Source organism: Branchiostoma floridae, chromosome 19 (assembly GCF_000003815.2).
Source record: "Branchiostoma floridae strain S238N-H82 chromosome 19, Bfl_VNyyK, whole genome shotgun sequence".
NCBI classification, from domain to species: Eukaryota; Metazoa; Chordata; class Leptocardii; order Amphioxiformes; family Branchiostomatidae; genus Branchiostoma; species Branchiostoma floridae.
Genome location: NC_049997.1, coordinates 14,712,118 through 14,732,817, shown reverse-complemented (window position 1 = coordinate 14,732,817; position 20,700 = coordinate 14,712,118). Strand labels below are relative to the sequence as shown.

The following is a 20,700-nucleotide window of genomic DNA, read 5'->3' as shown; positions in this document are numbered from 1 at the left end:
TTTGGTTGTTTGAGAGTTCACGGAAAGGTCACGTCAGAAATACTGAGCTGTGATTGGTTAGCTGGGTGACACGAAATTTGAAATCCGGGAACTAACGGAAGACACCATTTTCTCGAGTTCCAACAGAAGAAGGTTGTTGCCGACGGAGGAACAGGAGTAATTTTTACCTTTGCCGGCCCCAAGGCATCGGTATTAGGACAAATCTATATGAGCTAGGTAGGTAAAACTTATATATTTGCACGAGAATATTACAGAAGTCAAGAAAACATAGTTAAACGAGCGTACTTTGTTTCGGTTTTTGTCAAGCTCGTGCATGTGCCTTGTCAACCAGAAACTGTTTTGAAAAATCTAACTGTTCATTTTTGTCTTTCCAGATTTTATATTGGAGTGAAGAAGAGGAGAAGTATAATCATCATCATGCCGAGAGAACCAAGCAACAGCACAGTGCTGACACACACACGTAAGTACACTCTGAAGTCTGATCGTCAAATTTTTATTAATGATTTTCTCAGCCCTTTAGAGTAGATACTACTAGAGTTCTTCAGGCACAGGTAGGAACTTCAGTTTACGTTTTGTGTGTGAAACTGTACAGTGTGTGTAAGACAATTTTACAAAATAACTTACAAACATAGTCAGGGCTCAAAATATACCACTGCATATGCAGGTTAGTGCAGGTAAAATTTGAGCTGTGCAGGTATTTCTAGTGTCTACCTGCACCTAACCTGCACTGGTCCATGTACTCTACTTGAAATAAATTTATACGTAAATGTCCAGTTCACTAACTTAGTACAATTTTTGCTGTACACTTGGCAGTATCGGTATAACAATAAAAAGCAGCCCATGTAATGTTATGAACTAAATCCATACAGTGCATGTAGATTTGACTGTTGTAGTTTGACACAAAACATCTAAAGCTGACATATGAAGTCTTTGTCTTTGATTAGAAGTTGCTTTCTTTGTTTCCAGTTGGACTGCGTCTGCACAAGTTCATGACATCACAACTGGCGGACTTCAACAAGACGTTTGAGGAGGAGCACATGACATGGCTGAACGAAGTCCTGGAGGTGGCCAAGAAGTCCTTTGCCAGGTGAGCAAATTTTAAATGTTCATGGTGACTACACAGCAAATAATGCTGAACATAATTTCAACTGAAAACCGTCCTTACCCTTCTTCAACAAAAATAAATGAAAATACAGAAAAGACAGTTCACAATGGAGGATTATCCCATTTCTGTCCACAGTAGAACATGCCCTAACATGCCAGATGCATTAATTAGAATGTGGGGCTTATGGCACAAAGCAAATCTGTGAGAATGGCCATTCAAATGCTAATTGCTTAATGATGAGTTAATCAGTTAATGTCGTAGTTTGTTGTCTGGAGACGTGTGAACTCAATCTAAATTGTCTAAAACTACTAATCTCCAAGCAGATCCTACAATGGCATGAAATAGTACCAAACTGGCCAAGGAGTGTAGTCTGCCAAGAGGTGTCCATTTGCCCCGGTAGCCAAACACACTCCTAGGCCGGCTTCACTCCTCTGCCAGCCTTTGATACTATCTTATGCTACCGTAGGATCTGCTTGGAGATTATAAAACTACAGTAAGACACTAAGTAGGTAGAATTGCTATACTGCAGATTACCTTTAGTGATCTTTGTGTGCCGAATTCTGGATAAAATTTGTTTTGGAAAATATGCAATTTTTTACGCCAAAAAAGCAGTTACTCAAGCAACTGGATATGATTTTGAAAATGGTCAGATGTTTCAAATGGCATCCACCATCTTTTGTCTTTTTGCACTTTTTTAGTTTTTAAACTTGAATGTCTCAACTCCAGTCCATGCAAATAATTTTTCATTTAACATGTACAGGAAAGAACCAGAGTTGCTGCCCAAGACGCCATCAGCCAAGAACCGCCGGAGACGCATCCGGAAACTACCAGAAGTAGAGGAGGAGGAAGAAAATGTGGAGCCTGCAGCTAAAAGGAGGTAATATAAAAAAAATCAATTTAACCTTGAATTACTAGTACAGAAATACTAGTAGTACAGGTATCTTCTTGGCACATAAAACAGGGTTCTCTTCTTTGTTCTCAACATTCTCCCTCCTGAAAGACACAGTAACCAATACAAAATAAGTGCCAAACAGCTAACTTTAAATTGAAGGTTAAAGTAGTTTCTCAATACATGTATTAGACTTGTGCATATACACATATATGTCAATGAAAGTCCAATGAACAGCACAGATCTAGAGTTATGCCTTGTGGCTTCGGTCCATCCTAAAACATGCCTTGCATAAAGTTTGCTTTAGAAACCTTGGGCTGATAGGTCGGAACACAAGCACTTGAATATACTAAGTGCCATGAAATGTTTGTTTCCTTGTCCAGGAGCTCTGCTTCTAGACGGAGTAGAGCCATGCGGAGATCAAACGCCCACGAACTCAAGGCCATCTCTGAGACAGAACTGCTCAAGGCAACCCTGAACATCCCCACACAGAAGGTGGAAGACTGCAAGACTCCTCCCCCTACGCACGCCAGCCAATCAGTGAGCTTTGCCCAGCCGCCTCCCCCCAAGACCACACGCTCTACTCGCACACGGGGCGGAAATACCACAGAGTCCGATTCCGAAGCAGAGGTGACGGTCATCCGACCAACCAGAGCAACTCGTGCATCAAGGCAGAGAAACCTCACGCAAAGTAGCACTGGTACTGATACAGAGGGTGAAGAAACAACAGAGCATATACCACCATCTAAAAGAGTCAAGAAGGGGTCTGAACCCGAGTTGGATAATGCAAAGGCATCTGGCAAAAGTGGGACCGACACAGAAAGCGAGGAATCTGTTGCAACAAACAGGTCTACGCGTACCAAATCTAGACTGCAAACGGAATCAGAGGCTGGCGCAGAAATGGCACCTGGCAAAAGCGGGACTGACACCGAAAGCGAAGTAACTGCTACAGCAACCCGTTTGACACGCACTAAAACCAGATTGCAAAAGAAATCAGAAGATGAGTCTGACAAGGCAATGGCATCTGGCAAAAGTGGTACCGACACCGAAGGCGAAGAAGTAGGTACAACAACCAGGTCCACTCGCACCAAAACTAGACTACAAAAGAAGTCCGAATCCGACACAGCAATGGCCTCATCGGAAACCGACACGGAAGGCGAAGAAACCACGACAGCCAGATCCACCCGCACCAAAACTAGACTGCAGAAAGGATCGGAGTCAGAATCAGACACTCAGAAGTCTCCGGCAAAGAAGAGACAAGCCAACAAAATCAAGATCGCAGACAAACCATCTGAGGAGACCACAGAAAGCGAGATGTCAGAGGGAGACGACAAGCCTACAAGTGAAAGTGAGGACGTGGAAGAGATGGAGACAGAAAGTGTCAAGACGCGCTTCTTCCCAGAAGTCCGAACGTCTCCAGTGAAGCCAGCCACCCCCGGTACCGGCTTTGTCAAGGATCTTATCAAGAAACACGAAGAGATGATAGTAAGTTCTTCCGATGACGACACGCCACAGAAACAGCTAAAGAAGCCAATAGCAGGCAAACTACAGCAGAAGTCCAAGACACAGCTAGCGGCAAGCCCCGCCCCCCAGCAACAGCCAATGAGAAGCACACGCTCAAAAGCAAGACAGTTTGTGTCAGCCGCAGCGAGTAAGATCGTAGAATGGATGGGAGGCAAGGACGCCGCAGAAACCGACAGCGCTACCAAAACTGATGCTCCTGTTGAAGAAGAGGAGATGATGCAAGAATCTGTTGAACAAGACAGCTTGGAAGAGGAGACAGCCAAGTCTGACATCTCAAACACGAGCAACAGATCGACACGGTCAACACGGTCTAGCCGACGGAGCTCCAAACGCCAGTCGGTCCGCCTGTCCTGCAAAGTCGCCACCATGAAGCGGAAATCTTCCGTTCTCCCGCGGCAAAAAGTCGAGGTTGCGGAGACGGTAGGACGGATGTCCACACGAGCTTCACGCTCCCGCGCCTCGCATATGTCATCAGCATCGGAAGACGGAAAAGATTCAACCATGGAGGAGATAATGAGACCTCCTAGTAGGAAAAGGACCTCTAGAAGTGATGACGTGAGTAAAAACTTAAACTGTACATCAAATAATTATTTATTGAATACTATCACCCCTTATATGGGCAAAATCATGCCAAGCTTTTTCCTTACCTTTCTTCCTTTTTGTGTTCCTTTTAACTTAAAAACGCTAAATTTCTTGTACCTTATCATCAGAGCTCGGATGGAGGAAAGACCGCCCCAGCCAAGAAGCGATCCAAGCTGTCCCAGTCTGGTGAACCAGAGGTCGTTGACCTGTCCAGGGATAGCCTAGAAAACAGCCAGGGCTCTAAGGCCAGCCTCAAAGCAACAAGGTCAGTGTTAACTTGCATCAATCTTTTGGAAGCAAGTCTAAAGGCATCCTACCACTACTGTAGATCTAGGCTGTATGAATTTCCTATTAAGTTTTGTACATTATCATCGGCACAGATGTCTTTGTTGTGATATTTTTTCTGTTGTTGGTGTATCCTTTAGTTTAATTGTTAAACATTCATCCTCCAGTCCAAGCTTGGCTAAATCTGAAGATAACTCCACGGAAGACGAAGAAGAAGACATCGTTGACAAGACACCCTCTCCCAAGTGCCCTCGGAGCAAGGTGAGAAAAACAACTCGAACCATGATCTTTGTCTTCAAGATGTTGTTTCTTCTACTCATCTGTTGATTGTGTGTTTCTAATCCTGTTTCTATGTGGTAACTCTGTCTTGGTGTTAAAAGAGTTTGTCTATTGCATGACTACAGTAAAGATATATAAAAACTCCTACTCTACAGGCTATATTCACAAGACCTCTTCTGAGATCACAACAACGGGTGAGCTTTTTAAAAAATAAAATGACTTTCTTGTGTGCCCTAACTGGTGTGCTATAGTTTCACCTCTTAGAAATTAGACAAACCAATCTCTGTGACTATTTTCAAATTCTTACAATTCTAAAGTTCTTACTAATACTAATTGACCAACCTACCCACCTCCGTCAAAATATAGAACATTAGAATTGCTAAATAAAGACATTGATGCGCAAATATTTGTTGAACATGCAGCCACTCTGTCATTGGTTGAACTGCTAACTGCCGCTTTATCATTGGTTGAATTTTTAATTGGATTAGGTTTTTTAGATCTTAGTGAGTCACCATGATTGTGTTTTTCCACCAGGTCATTCGTCCTCGTCCGAAACAGTTCTCGTTCCTGACCAGCAGCAGGAGTTCCCTCATGACGCCAGGCAACCTGAACGCCACTGTCACCTCCTTCATCAAGAGGAACACTCCTGTCAAACAGATGTCTTCAGAGGTAAGGAATACTCAGTGACAGTAACTGATAGTAGAGCAGACATCCCCATGCACAAGTACTAGTAGGCCCTTCGATTGACCCCATGACCTGTCTGTCAGATGTCTAACAGGGTTGATGAATGAATAATTCTGCAAACTTTGAACTTCACTTTCTGTTATTCTAGCAACTGTGACTTTTTAAGAGTCACTAGTTTGGACTGGTAACTTACATCATAATTTCATATTCATACGTAATGTGACTGAAGTACATAATGCAAAGACACAGAGACAGACAAGCAAACGCACGGAGAGCAATACATGGAAGTAAAAACACTATTGGAGATCACTGTGCAAACAGTAGGTATAGTGGGCTACAATTATCTGGTTCATAACCATTGATACCATGCATGCAGATATGTATCACATTGTACTTTTTGTCAACAGGAGAGAGCCAGACAGATGAAAATGAAGCTGGCTGCCAAGAAGGCAAAGGAGGCAGAGATCATCAAGAAGAGAGAGGAGGAGAAGAAACAGAAAATGGAAGAGCAAAAACGGTTCGTACACATTCTTCTTACAACAAAGATTCTAGCATAGTTGGTTGACAGTAAGGTTAATTTTTAAAACTAGACAAGAGAAAGTAGCAACTGAAAAACAATCATGTGTTTATGTGTAAGGCAAGTTACAATCTTTGTTGTTCAAACACTGACTGATGTGATTTGTGTGATATTTCCCCACAGAAAACGAGAAGAGAGAACCAAGCGGGCTGCCAAACTGCGAGAACAGAGAGAGAAGGCGGACAAGGAGAAGAAACTACGTCTGGAGAAGGAGTACAGCCACCGCGTGGCCGAGACGGAGAAAATTAAGGAGGAACGTCTGGCAGAAGATGCCGCAAAGAAGAAGCTGAAGCTACAGAAGAGGGCTGAAGCTGAGGCGAGGAGGAAACAGGAAGAAGAGGCCAGGCTTATGAAACTGAAGGAACAGGTTAGTCACTGGAACTAGCATCTTCTGAAGACTCAGCCCCTGTGGTGTAGCCAAAAAAAGCTCATACATTATTTGGATAGTCCGAAATGTTCCCCATGAAAAGTTTCCCTTATGCAAAAATGTCCCCATGAAAAACTGTGTCCTCCATGAAAAAGTTTCCACCATGCAGAAATGTTCCCCGTGAAAAGTTTCCCTTATTCAAAAATATCCCCATGGAAAAGTGTGTCCTCCATGAAAAAGTTTCCACAATGCAGAAATGTTCCCTGTGAAAAGTTTCCCTTATTCCAAAAATATCCCCATGAAAATATGGGACCCTCATGAAAAGTTTTCCACCATGCAGAAGTACCTGTAATAGGAATGTCCCCCATGAAAATGTGTCCCCCAATGCAGAAATGTCGGACCCCCATGAAAAAGTGTCCCCCTTGCACTCATTTGTATTCTAATGGACTTTTAACATGTTCTACAGGAGGAAGAACAGCGGCGCCACCGCGAGCTGATCCTACGTAAGAGGGAACACGAGGAGGCGGAGAGGGCGGCACGGGCAGAGGAGCTGCGCAGACAGGCCGAGGAACGGCGGCTAGAACTGGAGAGGGAACGACAACGGGAGATCGAACTCAGAAAACAACAGGAGGAGGAGAAGGAAAGAGAGAGGCAGCGTATTGCAGAGGAGAGGTGAGATTTTCGTGTATGCCCCATAAAACCGTTGTTGTCCGTTTCTGCATTTTGTATTTCCCATATGCTAGTCATAGTCAATGAAGAGTGACAGGAAAAAAGGTCTGAGTGACAGGATGTTGATGGCCAGAGTTGCCAGAATCTGTAAATTTTTTAACTTTGCGTGTAGACTGACAGACATTCCAGGTCATGGGTCAATAGAAGAGCCTACTACGATCACAGGGAAGTACAGAATTGTTTTTGGACTGCCTGTGTTTATACATGTTCTAAATGTCAGTCACCATTGAGTGAGAGAAAGTGATTGGTGGATCATACGGTAACGGTTATCAAAAGCTTTTTTGCATAATCATTATGAACTGCAGTTGAAGAAGACACAACTGAAACACTAGATATTTTTCAGACACAGAGGTACGATATCTTTAAACTTTGTTTTCTTCTGTTATAGGGAACGTGAGCGTAAGGAACGTGAACGGGAAAAGGAACTACAGCGTGAAGCAGAGAGGAAAGCTCGCGAGGAGGCTGAAAGGAGAGCACGGGAGGAGGCTGAACGCAAGAAGAAAGAAGAATATGAGAAGCAGAAAGAAAGGGTCAGTTATTGTTACACATCTTTTAGCATCTTTTACCATAGTGTGTATTATTTTACCATAGGATGCTTACTATGCAAACATGATTTACATTTGAGTAACATTTGCATGTGATTCTTAGGAGTTGGTGAATTGACAATTGTCCAATCCAACCAATTTTTCTAGTTATTTGTATTGAATGGTTCTGCCAGTTCATTCTATTGACTCTGAAGAAGAGTGATGGATGTCACTCTAAACGTCTAGAAGAATTTCCGTTTTTTATCCAGCTGTACAGATTGAATTGTGTTTGAACATCTTGTTTGTAATAAAAATAGAGTTCTTCTGAAGTTAAACATCTAGCTATAATCTTAGTTCTTCTGTCGAATGTTTTTAGGATCGCCAGCGGCTTGCAGAGATCATGCAGAAGGAGCGCGAGCGACAGGAACGTGAACGCCGCGAGGTTCAGGAGGCCGAGGCCAAGAAGCGCGCGGCCATCATGAACTCCTCTCTGAACACCAGCAGCGCCTCTGCAGCCAACACCAGTATGAACAGCAGTCTGCATAAACCCAACCTCAACAACACTTTCAACAAGGAGGTGGGTATATCTCAGATGAACCTGCTGACCCTAAACTTGGGGGGTGGGCAGTGGAGTCACATAGCTTCCAGTTAGACTTTTTATTCAGCCTGCTGCCTATATTGAATTTTTTCAAAACTGCTTGTCCTATATCTAATGAAGGATAAATGTAATATTATCCACTGATCTGTAACCATTATCTGCAAGACTGCAATGTGGGACCGCGTGGCGCAGTGGCAGCATTTGCGGCTCGAGACCGAGAGGTTGCGTGTTCGAATCCAGCTGCTGTGTCACCGATCTTGTGCCCTTGGGAAAGGCACTTTACACGACTTTGCTCACTTAACTCAGGTGTAAATGAGTATCTTGTGTGGCTTGGTGGGGCTATGTGGCCGAGACAGGCCTTAGGGGCATGTTCGGGTATGAGCGGCACCCGCCATGGCACCCGAGTCGGGGGTAGGAGGAACCCCTTACAACCTTGGTCGGAAGTCCTAGGAGACGGATACTCCGAACAACAAAGCTGCATCTGCTGGAGCCGCCTCACACGTTCCCATACAGTTGCCCCTGTGAGACTTAGTGCTCCAGTAGACGAGAGGGTGGAGAAAGAATTGCACACCCCTCCTTCACCATAAAAAGTCATGTGCAGGTCAGGCAAACAGGCAAATAGCCTGTCTGCCTCCTCATCTGTCCAATCGACAGGAGAAACCAAAAATCTGCAAGACTAAAGTTTGACACTGAAAACATGTGTATTTATATATATGGGAGATATACAATGTATTTGACATTCTGTTTCTACCATTGTCCACACGTAACCAGGAGATCTGATGTATTTATATTCTTTGACCTTGCCTTTCAGGGGAACCCCAACTCTTACGACATGACTCCACAGCAGAAGCGTACGTACAAGGCTGCGACCGAGGAGAACTACCACATCGAGGACCTGCACAGCGATGATTCCACAGATGACGAAGACCAGCCGCGTAAGAAGATCCCAAGATGGGCACAGGGTAGGTTTAGCACATGCCTTGGTATTGTGACATTTTGAAATACAGTGAATTTTGGAAAACTTCACAGTAACTTAATTTTTTTGCACAAATCACTGCAAATAAGAGCTTCTAATCTATTTTCATAACAATATCATGGAATTTGATTCAACTGCTAATTTCAATACTGAAGAAAAAAGACCCCTTTCCCTCCTATCACAAAATGGAACCACTGCTTAAGTATCTGAATTTATAGTAGCTTTTAAAGAAAGTCTACTGTTTTTCCAACTTTTGATTTGATGTCTTTATTATCTGTAAGAAAAGTAAGACATTGTATAATTCTTGTTACAATGTACAATCTTGTCGATATATGTGGAGAAGGAGACCTCAGCCAACCGTTCACACTTACGCCACATCTTCAGAAAAGACGCTGGAGCCGCATGTTCCCCGTTTAGGAACTTTATTCGAACTGACACACAACAAACATGTATCGCCGTGTGGCTTCCTCAGTGTTATGGGCTCGAATGAGCATAGTACAGCATGTCCTCGCTTTTATAGGCCAAGTGCATAGTGAACTGACCAAGTGCAAGGTGCCCTAGGTGGCTTAACCAATCACAGTACAGCAAGTTAGTGCAGTCTGCTCTAGGACTGGCACATAACATGACCTCAGTTGACCTTTAAACAAACAATGTACAATCTTGTCATTTTGACAAAGACTGAAAAAAAGCCTCCTATCACAGAATAGAGCCACTGCTAAAAGTATTTGTAGCTAAAAAAAGTAAATCAACTATTTTTGTCAACTTTGAATTATGAATTTGTCTTTATTTCCTGTCAGAAAAGGTAAAACTTCTGGTCTTGTTTTATAATTCTATAAATATACAATTTTATTGTTTGACAAAATTCTCAACATCTTCCCTCACAGGAGCACCTCTGAAAGCTCAGCTCATCAACCAGTGCTACTATCCTCCCGACCTCAGTAAGATCTTTGGAGACATCATCGACACTCCGGATCTCACCCAGGTGTTCGGCGTGAAGAAGTCTCGCTTCAACAAGCGTACCAGCTCCGCTGTGTGGAACTCTCCTCTGCTCAAGACATAGATCATCACTTTTAGACATATATCTTGAGTTGTTTGATTGATATCATTGCAAGCGGTAACAGTACACGCAGTCCTTCATGCTTTAAGCCAGTGTCATTCTGACTGTCAACAGGCATAGGCCAAACTTGTTGATAGCCAGAAAGCGACTGCATTTCAAAAGCATTGAGTATGCTTTTTGCTTGAGGATCTGCTATTACAGGGTGAACATCAGGCAATCACTTGAAGTGATTGAGACATCACTGGTCGTTTTAAGGCCAAGGATGTTTTTTGAGATTGCAGACTTGTTAGGTGAGCTATCCTCCTGCAATTGTGATACGGACTAAAGTGGAGGAAATGTACCAGAATATGACAAATTTCTTTTAGTCTAAGAAGGTTGCTTTCTTGCTCTTTTAATGAGCAATGACATTGCTGGTGCTTTTCAAGTCAGCAGCAGGATTGGTATTGTCTGTAAATAAATGGGTAAAAGTCGGGAAGGATTCTAGATTTTGTGCAAATTTGAAAGTGTGAGGTTGCATGTCACATTCTTGGTTATAGAAATTAGCTGGAACATATCTTTGCTAGATTTCAATTTCTTTTAGAACTATTCATTTTAATCAGTGTGAGAATGTCAGAAGCATGGCTGATCTGTTCTTTGTTCATGTCTTTGATTATTTCGATATACATTTTGTTTTATGTTCTTTTTTGCAATTAAATTAGAACAAAACTAGGCAAAGAGTTTGCATATTGCAGAACTTCATGTATATGTATATTTGAAGGCACTATAGAGCACATTTAGTCTAGCACTAAACCCTTAGAGAAAAACACTACATAAGATACATTGACATCGAATTCTGTATAGTTTTCTCTCAGTTTTCATAGATTTTATGCTGCTTTTAAGATTCAATATAAGCATAAAAATCCTCTCATGTTGTGCAAATTTATTCCATTCATAGTTTAACAGGACAACATTGATATATTTACAATGTAGATGATGTACATATGCCAAGTCGATTTTGTGTTTTAGTTTTCAATGGGAAATATGGGAGACTTGGGTTAGCATAGTATGCTGGGAATACTTTTCAATTTTAAATCATTTGAATGACAAAGCACTTTGATAGAAAAATTTGCCATTTTTATCATTTCTAGTTAGTAATAAACTTGGAAAAACTAATTTGGTGTTGTCTATGATTTGTTGGCTTATTTCATTGTGTCACGTAGCATGAACCACTTAAATTTGTATATATATACACAACTCTACTGTTTTAAATACAAGGAGTTTAGTAAAGCTACCCTGGGGGCCAGCTAGGATCGGGCAGCTAGGACAGTTTATTAGGTGGCCCAAGACAGCCAGGCCCGCCAATCTCCTATTAGTGCTCCGGGGAGTTTAAGCCCGAGAAGGTCCAAAGGGTAGCGATAACTCCTTCGGGCTTAAACTCCCCGGAGAGCTTATGTGAGATTGGTCTTGGATCCCCGAACAAAACTTGCTGGCTACCCGATCCTGTCTTGGCCCCCAGGGTAAGTAAAGACGGTATCGCACGTATGGTGGTATCACAGCACCTCAATTTGGATTCGTTTTCCTTAATGGCAATAGGCATGACATCTCAATTAACTGCAATGATTACACACATACCAACAAACGTTGCCCAAAACATGAAGGTAATTCTACTTAAAAATGTGGAGTTTCATGTGTACTTCAACTTCGTGCCACCAGGGGGCGCATTTGAGAAGGCTTGTGCAATCACCCTGACACCTGTATCAGGGTTACGGTTATGGTTAGCAAAATTACATGTGCCTCAAATCTAAATAGAAGAAAGATATTCAAATGACATTGTGATTAGTTCTGATCTTTCTAACGTCACGCATTTTCCTGTACTTCACAATGGGTGAGTAACGACCTTACATCTGCTTGACGATTTGGTCCTGGGAACGAGAGTGAAAAGTCATCTTTGAAGTTTTCCCCCTGAGGACGAGTGCGGAGTGTCAGCTGATGAGAAGTTTGCAGAATTGTAGCCACGATCACAGACCTAGAAACGGGATTTTTAAACTCTTACGGCCAGTAATAACATTATGTGGAAGGTAAGTTGGTGTTTTTAGATCTATCGGCGGTAAAAGATACCAAAGTTAACGTGAAGTTTACGTGTTATGACGTTGGAAGTCCAGCGCGTGTCGTAGGGGGAGGGGGGCGGTACCAAGGAAAACTTTGTTGCAAGCTTGTTTGTTTATTTCGATCTGTGCTACGTAAAGTAAAGCTGTCACGTTCAGTAGTTGCTGACAAATGTGATCAAGTATAATTATTGTTAAACTATTCAGGTTGATTAGCTCTAAACCCCTGGCATAGGTTTCATAAGTTCATAGGTTCATAGAATTTTTGATGACTTATAACGTTGTTGAAGATTCTTGACCATAATGTGGATTCTAACAGTTGTATGTGTTTAAATTCCAGGTTTGCACATCAGTGTTAAGGAGAGGTCTGCAAGACTACAGTAATCTGAGAGTCCTTCCCTTGTTGAGTCGACATCTGTCATCCTCTAGCACAGGTTCAGTAGACCCTGCACCGACTGTGTCCTCCCAGCATGATGGAATCAGAACTATCACACTCAACAATCCTAAGAAAAGGCAAGTTTGACTTGCTGGGACTGAGGGTGATGTGAAATATGTATGATTTGTGTCATCTCTTTCTTTAGTCATGCTCTCCGAAGCAAACACACATTGCAAAGTGAAGTGCGCCAGAAGTTGTCCTTACAGTAATTTAACAAAAACTAATGTCAATTCCAACATCCAAATCTGGCATCAAATTTTTCCATGGCAGTAAGAGACTACAGTGCATGATGCTACCGTGAACTTACACCCACCGCCAACAGTTCTTTTTCCTGCTACTGCAAAATCAAATCCCTGTGAACTTAAATGCATTTACAGTATGCAAAGGGCTTTCTGATTATTTCTTTGGAAGCCTGTGGGATACAAGTTAGAACTGTATACATGTAAAGGTAGGTCCAGAACACTCTTATCAATATGGAACATTATGTATCATATCTCTTGCAGGAATGCCCTATCCCTGGCCATGCTGGAGAGCCTGAGGAGAGACTTGTTAGGAGGAGGAAGTCAGGACGACCTGCAGGTCATCATCATCGCTGCAGAAGGACCTGTGTTTTCTGCAGGCCATGACCTCAATGAACTAGTAGGTTTCATTTGTGATGATTAGTGCTTTGGGAACAAACAGTCAAACCAACACTAGGAGAAAAGCTAACTTTGAACAAAAATCCAAGTATGCACTGTAGTGAATTGTTGCATTCTCTTTGGGTCCAAAAAAATAGCCTAGTATCCAGGCATGCTAGCCTTGTCCAGAAACCTGGCCTGTTGGACCGGCTTTTTCAATAAACCCAAATTGTTACAGCAAGACCACACAGCAAGTTCCCAAACACAATCATAGACTGTCCTGCATCAACTGAAAAGCCACTTCATAGTTTGAAGTGTGCATGTGCAGTATGATGAGTCATAAGTAATAGGTCAAAGTTGAATACCCTTGGTGGTACATGAAGCATGGCCCTGGGTCTTCAACTCTGTCATATGATCCATGGTGCATCATAGTACTCATGTGCACTTCACCCCATAAACTAGCTTATTATTGTAACCTCAAATGTAATTAGAGTAGCCAGACTTGTATATTGGAAACTTCAAACAAGCTTTTCCACTGGTTCATTTGTTGACTGTCTTTTGAATGTTGACAAAATCTAGTATCACACATGTGCAGCTGACATTGTTTTCTCTGTGTAGTCCCCAGCACATGGCAGAGACAAACACACTGAGATCTTTGATGCCTGCACCAAAGTCATGACACTTGTACAGGTGAGGTATAAATTATCGTCTTGCAACACAATACTTTATGGCAAAAGCTTTTTTGTGGTAACATGTAGTTTTAGAAGATCCCAAACGGTCCTCAGCATTGTTTTTCTCCCACCTTAAAAGACAGTGGATGTATCTCTGTATGGGGAAAGTATGTAACAGGAAAATAGGAATAGCTACAATGTATAGGAAAATGTATTGATTTAGCCTCCAAACATCTGCTTGACGATTAAGGTGTGGCTGAGGCTATTTTAGTATTTCAAAACTCTTAGGCTGCTGGTCTCATCATTATATATGAGTTGCAGAGTTACAGAGTTACAGAGTTACAGAGTACTAGACTAAGTACTATCAAATGTATGTATTTTGTAGACACATTCTGACATCCCTATGTTCCTTTTTACAGGACTTGCCGGTCCCTGTCATTGCAAAAGTTCGAGGTACTTATGAGAGTCTTATATTTTAACATTAAGAATGATCATTACATTCATGTAATATTTTGGAAGACAAGAATTCTCTCCTGTCGTACTAAGGGTAAATAACCATCTACTTTGAATTCATGACCATGCCCGCAGGTCTGGCTACAGCTGCAGGATGCCAGCTGGTGGCCAGCTGCGACATCGTGGTTGCTTCAGACACAGCGCAATTTGCAACACCTGGGTAAACACAATTGCCTATTTTCACATACATGTTTATTTGTTTGTTTTGCATGACTGGAAAACTGCATTTACATGTATGTAGCATGCTTCAGTTTTGTACCATTGGTACAAGCTGCAGAAGAGCAGACTGTAAGGTTTGTTCCATACGGAATGAGACATCTTCTTTATTAGACAAGTGTGATATGATCTTCAACGTACTCGAAGTATGGCTCATGCTACTGACATGCCCGTAGCCACACGATCAAAGGTCCACTTTTTCACGCTTGAAGGTCCACTTTTTCATGTCAAGATTTATTTCCAAAGCCATGACTGATTTGCATTTTTCACTGATAGACATTTCATTCAATCTTAGTGAGTCTATTAGCAAAATCTGCCACGGAAAGTGCAGGAAATGGCTTTTCAGATGGTCCAGATTTCAAAATTCCCCCGGACCTCCATTGCAAAGCCTCGCGCCTTTGATATCGGACATGGTGAAAATATGTGGGGGGAGTCGGCCTCAAAGACTTATGCCAAAAGTCTTGTGTATTTCAATAGAAATTCCATTAAACTTAGCCAGCGAATTTTGCCTGTCAAAATGCCGGAAATGGCGTTTCAGAGGGTCAATATTTAATTTTTTAAAATTCCCCTGGACCCCCTAGACAGCTCACGCCTGCGGCGCTCGATGGTCCCACTAAAAGTACTAAAAAGAACCCCCCCAACCAAAATCCTAGCTGCGGGCATGCTACAGCCACTTCAAATCTTCACATTTTGTCTCATATTAATGACATTTTCTTGTGATTATTGCTGTACAACTAATGATGATTTTTCTGTTTGTTTAGGGTGAAAGTTGGACTGTTCTGTAGCACCCCTGCTGTAGCTTTGGGACGGGCGGTGCCCAGGAAGGTTGCTATGGAGATGCTCTTTACAGGACAACCAATCACAGCACAGGGTAAGCTGTTAACATCCGTCAATCACTATGAGTTGCCAACTTTATCATGAACGCTGAAACCCCATTGGATCTCGAAGTGCCAGGTTGGCTCGAGTTCCAGTCTGTGATTGGCTCTTTTAGTGGAGGGCATTGTTGGGGTTTTTGTTGATCTTGATACATGTAATATGTAACGTCATGCTATTATCTTTGTGTCCACAGATGCGCTACTACACGGCCTTGTGAGTAAGGTTGTCCCAGAGCCAAAGTTGGATGAAGAGGTGAGGTCATGATATTTTGACCCATCCAAATTCACTGCTACCTAAGGCCTAGGGACAAAATGTTGTTTTTCTGTTTCCCTGCCTACCCTAGAAAACCTGTCCGATCTAGACTTCTTTTTCGGGTGGGCAGTGGAGTCACAAAGCTTCCAGTTAGAATATTTATTCCTCATGCTTGCTATTGAAGTGAAAACACTGCTTGTCTTATAAATGTATCTATTATGCATAAAATTAAAGTTGACATTGAAAGTCTTCATGCATTTTAGTTCATGGTGATTTAATTTTGCAGTATGGAGTGTGCATGTAGGTTTTGAGTTCACAATGGTGCTACAGTCACATACTGCACAGTTACTGTAAAGGAAACACCAGTAGTTTTAATTCATAGTGAATCGTTCACTCCTAAAACTGTGAACATAAAACAACTGCCAATATTTCGAATTACATTCTATAGGATGACTACTACATGTACATTTGGACGCATGCTCACAGCTTTAATAGTCCAACTGTGTGCTAAGATACTTGTTGATATTCTTTGCCTTAAGATATCCATATAGTTGTTGCTAAAATGCAATAGACTAATTGTGTTCTTTTTCTTCAGACTCATAGACTGGCCAAGCAAATCTGTACCACCAGTAGGTCAGTGACAGCAATTGGAAAAGCCTGCTTCTACAGCCAAATAACCAAGTCCAGGGACGAAGCTTACAGGTAGGGGCAGGGTTCTAGCAGGTGTCCGTCCCTCTGTCCTTTGACAGAATTTTGCCGCTGAGGACAGACTAAAATTTTGCCCATTCTATCCTCTATGATGGACAAAAATCCGCATGTGTATGATATTAGTTGAACCAAGCTGAATCTACCAGCAAAATTTGCCCCTTAAAATAAAGGAAATAGCCTATAAGAGGGTCTAGATTTCCAAATTTTCCTAGTTCATAAACATAACAAGAGTGAAGTAGAGGAGAATTGATAGCCATTTTTATCAAGTTCCTACAGTCAAACTTTGTCTAAGTTAACAGAGGCAGTTAGCGTTGTTTATATGAAGATAGAACGGAAGCATTTGTAGCAAAATGGACCAATGTTTTTTGTGTATCACCCATTTACAAGTTTTCACAGACAATTACATGTAGGTCAAGGTTCAGGTCCGGACCTGGACCTGATCCCCTGGACCTGGACTAGTCTGTACCTGTACCTGAATGTTGTGTACCGGTACCCAACCCTATTTCTGATTTTGTTCAACATTTACCCCACTGTTCCATGTCTGTCTGATCTCTTCATTAGGGAAGCAGGAGAAGTGATGGTGGACAACCTCCAGACAGCGGACGGGCGGGAGGGCATCAACGCCTTCCTGGAGAAGAGAAAACCCACCTGGACACACCAATGAGGTCGTCTGTGGTCACTCATCATCCCAACAAGTGGTCATCAACCCAAGCATCATGCTCTGACTCAGGGCTGTCTCCGGGACCCGTCCCTCCATCCATCCCAGAATGGAAAATTTCTTGTTGGGATGGAAATAGTTTTTACCCAGTCTGTCCCAAAAATGATGTTGTTGTTGTTGTTGTTGTCTCTATATCCACTTGGATCATCGGACGGGGGTCACATGTGCTGTTGTATGTCTAAAATGATAATTTTATGACCTGAAACTGTTCAAAATGTATTTTCATAAGCTTAAAATAACATATCTTACGAGGAAAATCAACAATAATAGTGGGACAGAAAGAAAATTAAAGATGGATGCAGCACTGCCCACACTTTCTCAAGCAGGTAGTAGCCTGAGTGTGATTTCCCCTGGTGAAATAAATAAAATGAAATGAAATGTCAAGCCCTAGATTTTCATTTGGTCACCTCATCAGGTAACCAATGATCTCATCCAGGCATAATTCAATCATCTTTATATTTCAATTATATGACAATTATGTCTGTAAAGATGACAGAATGGCCATAATTTGTGTCTGTCATTACTAATGACATTCTGCCAAATGGTGGTACATGTATTACTAGTATATACAATCAGGTCATACAGGGAATTGCCTACTGGTACCCTAAACTCAACTGAGCTGAGAATGAACTGAGAATGTTGTAAAATTTCCTATTGCAGGAGAAAGCAATTTATCATGATTGCAGAGATTATCATCCTCAGGATTTCATGTTGCATGTCAATCCTTTTTGATTGTTGAAAGCTCCTTTTATCTCCCCTGTCCTTTTTATACAGGAGAAAATGATGCAAATGTACTTTGAGGTCGGCCACTTTGATATGTATGTGGTAACCTTAATCAACGTCTGGTCCAATCATGTGCTAGCAATCATTAGGAGAATGTTGGGTTTTATTCATGTAATTATATGGCGCCATTTGCTGTGGCCAGCAATGTGTAATGCATAATAAGCTGTTTCTCAGGTTTAGTTGTGCATGTGCAGTGAGATCCACTGTAGGTATAATATGTCAAAGTTGAAGGCACTAAGTTGTTACCTAACAGTTCTTGTCTAATACCATGGTTGACATACTTCATCCGTTCATGAATGTTTGTATGTATGGGGGGCCTTCAACTTTGACATATTGCCCACGATGGATCTTGCACTGCATGCAAAGTTTAAAATTTTGAACTGTCAAAAACCTATAAAATCGTTACATTGTTGAAAGAAGTCTTTACTACTGTTACTAGTAAGTCTGTAATGTTACATATGTATGATGTCCCCACACTTGAAACAGAAATCTTGGTAATTGATTTGACATGTCTCTGTGGCCAAGCGGTAATGCAACCTCACTGCTTGGCCATCTGGATCCGATTCCATAGATCCGTAAGCCAGAGTTCGATCCCAGGGTCGGCTCAGCCAGGACATGTTGTAAGGGATTGCATTCATCCTTCGGAAGGGACATAAAATGGTTGTTGAGGAGGTGCCTCGAGGATGTAAAACAGCCTCATTACTCAGATTGGGTACCTAATGGCTGCAGTAATGCACCAAGGTGAATTAATTTAGGTTGACACTTGACAGTCATTACGTAAAGAGGGGCTGCAATATAACATTAAGGTAAATGAATAATGTTAACATTATAATGTTACATTGATTTTGTATTTTAGGATTATTTATCTCAAATATTGATGGTCAGTCATGTCTGTTTATAGATATTATAATATTTCTCAAAGTTGATTGTATTTTGTTTCCATTGTGCTTGATTTCTTATCTTATAACATGCATGACAATTAGCAGTTTGCCAATTAATGAATTGCTACAAACATAACTTCTATGAAGTCCTTTTGTTTGTTTAAACCTTATTTGTTAACGTGAAAGTCTTCATAAACATTACTGTTGTTTCTTATGGGTATCTTCCAACAAAACACATTCAAGTCAGCTTGTCTCTCATCCTCCAACAGAAAAATATCCAACTGCTGAAATGCACTACTAGCCTTTCTGATGACGTCACGCCATATTTGCATGTCTAATAAGGGCGGCGGCCATGTTGGATTCCCATGCACGCTGAGTTTAACCACTAACAGCAGCAAGCAGTTGTAGACATTTTAAATTCCTCATAAAGGCTGCAGCAAAGTGCCATCCAGCACCGCCGTGGTCTAGCCTGCCAGACTGGCTCAAAAAGTCTGCGGGAGTTAACCAATTCATGCAAGTTGGAAGCAAATTCTCGACAAAATAGTCAGATTTCCAGAAGGAATATGTCGAGAGAAGGGGGAAACCTCGGCCAGAACTACAAGCTGGTGGTCGTCGGTGGCGGAGGCGTCGGAAAAAGTGCCCTTACCATTCAGTTCATCCAGGTTTGTGGTCCAACTTTCCGAGTTTCTGTCTAAACTTGTGCTTGCAAAAATTTAGATTAGACAAATGTTGTTTACCGTTACAAATATCGTAACTTTTGAAACATAAGGTTCACAAATCAGTACGATTGTGTACTGAAGCCGGTGTCATACTAGAAGTAATCTCCTTTGAAATCTTGTCTTGAAGTGTTATGTCAAAATTCTTGTCTAAGATCGGGGTTTCCGAAGAGATCGAGTCTTAGGCATGAATAACTTCCTGTAACATCTTAGGGCATTTCCACGTCTTGGTATGTCAGGATGGGGAGGGGGGCACGCGGTTTTTGGTTATCATTGCACAGAAATCCACAAACACCCAATAAACATCGATTATGATATTTGAAATGTAACTGTCGACAATACAAATTAGCTACTACCAACGTGCATATAATATATTGGAGGTTTTAGTGTAAGGGGTGTGGCGAATGGGGGGGGGGCACATATGGCATAAAATAAAACATTCAAAATAATTGAAAATTATATCTTTCAATGTTGCATATTATGGTTAACATAGTTGTTTTATTTTTTTATTTTTCTTCCTTGTTTTTATTCGTATAAAATTTATTGTGAATTATGTGGCTTTTGTTTGTTGTTGACAAATATTTTGGGGAAGCAGAACATTTCGATAGGTGTTCTGGACTTAGGTGTGTAAAAATACACACACTTCCTATTACTCAAACATGAACTTCCTGTCTTGTCTTGTCATGACCTTCCAAGTAAGGCCCAGGATCCCCTCAAATTTGTGTACTGTATTTGAAATGGCCCCCCATTTGTTTATTGTTTGTTACCTTGTTTACTTAGGGTGGGGTGGGCTTCTTGTAGCGATGTCACACATCATGAAAATATGATGCACCTTATTTATTATAGAAAAATCTGAATGTGTCCATCCAAGTAAGCCCTAAGATACCAATTTAGATATGACTATTCAGAACAAGTCAATAGTTGTTTACCTAATTGTATTCGTTTGCTTCTTAGTGTTCTTAGCTTTAGTAGTGAATGCTTTGTGGTGGTATCATAGACCAAGGTGTTGACTATCTGAAAAATGATCCGTTTACGATAGTTATTCATATGGTG

General features: G+C 41.6%; 3 protein-coding genes across 4 annotated transcripts in view; all 3 read left to right on the top strand.

The window, feature by feature from the left end:
* Positions 1-28: 28 nt before the first annotated feature.
* On the top strand, positions 29-11,328 carry LOC118406571 (inner centromere protein A-like). Of its 2 annotated transcripts, XM_035806671.1 has the most exons (16): positions 29-216; positions 375-460; positions 967-1,087; positions 1,866-1,982; positions 2,378-4,073; positions 4,229-4,365; positions 4,553-4,646; positions 4,820-4,858; positions 5,199-5,333; positions 5,756-5,865; positions 6,049-6,292; positions 6,759-6,964; positions 7,410-7,551; positions 7,922-8,122; positions 8,955-9,105; positions 10,004-11,328. In XM_035806671.1, exons 2-16 carry the CDS (start codon positions 418-420, stop codon positions 10,177-10,179), a joined length of 3,612 nt encoding a protein of 1,203 aa, XP_035662564.1. In that variant the 5' UTR covers positions 29-216; positions 375-417; the 3' UTR covers positions 10,180-11,328. The 2 variants fall into 2 exon arrangements, with proteins under 2 accessions (XP_035662564.1, XP_035662565.1); XM_035806672.1 differs by lacking the exon at positions 4,820-4,858.
* Positions 11,329-12,066: 738 nt separating this feature from the next.
* LOC118406357 (enoyl-CoA hydratase domain-containing protein 3, mitochondrial-like) lies at positions 12,067-18,981 on the top strand. The gene is made up of 10 exons (XM_035806322.1): positions 12,067-12,233; positions 12,601-12,773; positions 13,200-13,335; positions 13,932-14,003; positions 14,404-14,437; positions 14,573-14,657; positions 15,475-15,584; positions 15,783-15,841; positions 16,437-16,543; positions 17,111-18,981. The coding sequence occupies exons 1-10, from the start codon at positions 12,225-12,227 to the stop codon at positions 17,211-17,213; spliced, it is 888 nt and encodes a 295-aa protein (XP_035662215.1). The 5' UTR covers positions 12,067-12,224; the 3' UTR covers positions 17,214-18,981.
* A 287-nt stretch (positions 18,982-19,268) lies between these two features.
* The window catches only part of LOC118406358 (ras-related protein R-Ras2-like), an 11,864-nt gene continuing 10,432 nt past the window's right edge, over positions 19,269-20,700 (top strand). The window contains exon 1 of the mRNA XM_035806323.1: positions 19,269-19,593. Coding sequence (XP_035662216.1) covers positions 19,495-19,593 — 99 coding nt within the window. The 5' untranslated portion in view covers positions 19,269-19,494. The remainder of the gene's footprint in view (positions 19,594-20,700) is intronic.

Excerpts from the sequence above, each read along its gene's own strand:
- LOC118406571 (XM_035806671.1), top strand. The coding sequence starts at position 418 with ATGCCGAGAGAACCAAGCAACAGCACAGTGCTGACACACACAC. Across the intron at positions 1,088-1,865 it reads GCCAAGAAGTCCTTTGCCAG|GAAAGAACCAGAGTTGCTGC; the intron begins GTGAGCAAATTT and ends TAACATGTACAG. Across the intron at positions 6,965-7,409 it reads CAGCGTATTGCAGAGGAGAG|GGAACGTGAGCGTAAGGAAC; the intron begins GTGAGATTTTCG and ends CTTCTGTTATAG.
- LOC118406357 (XM_035806322.1), top strand. Across the intron at positions 14,438-14,572 it reads TGTCATTGCAAAAGTTCGAG|GTCTGGCTACAGCTGCAGGA; the intron begins GTACTTATGAGA and ends CCATGCCCGCAG. Across the intron at positions 14,658-15,474 it reads GCGCAATTTGCAACACCTGG|GGTGAAAGTTGGACTGTTCT; the intron begins GTAAACACAATT and ends CTGTTTGTTTAG.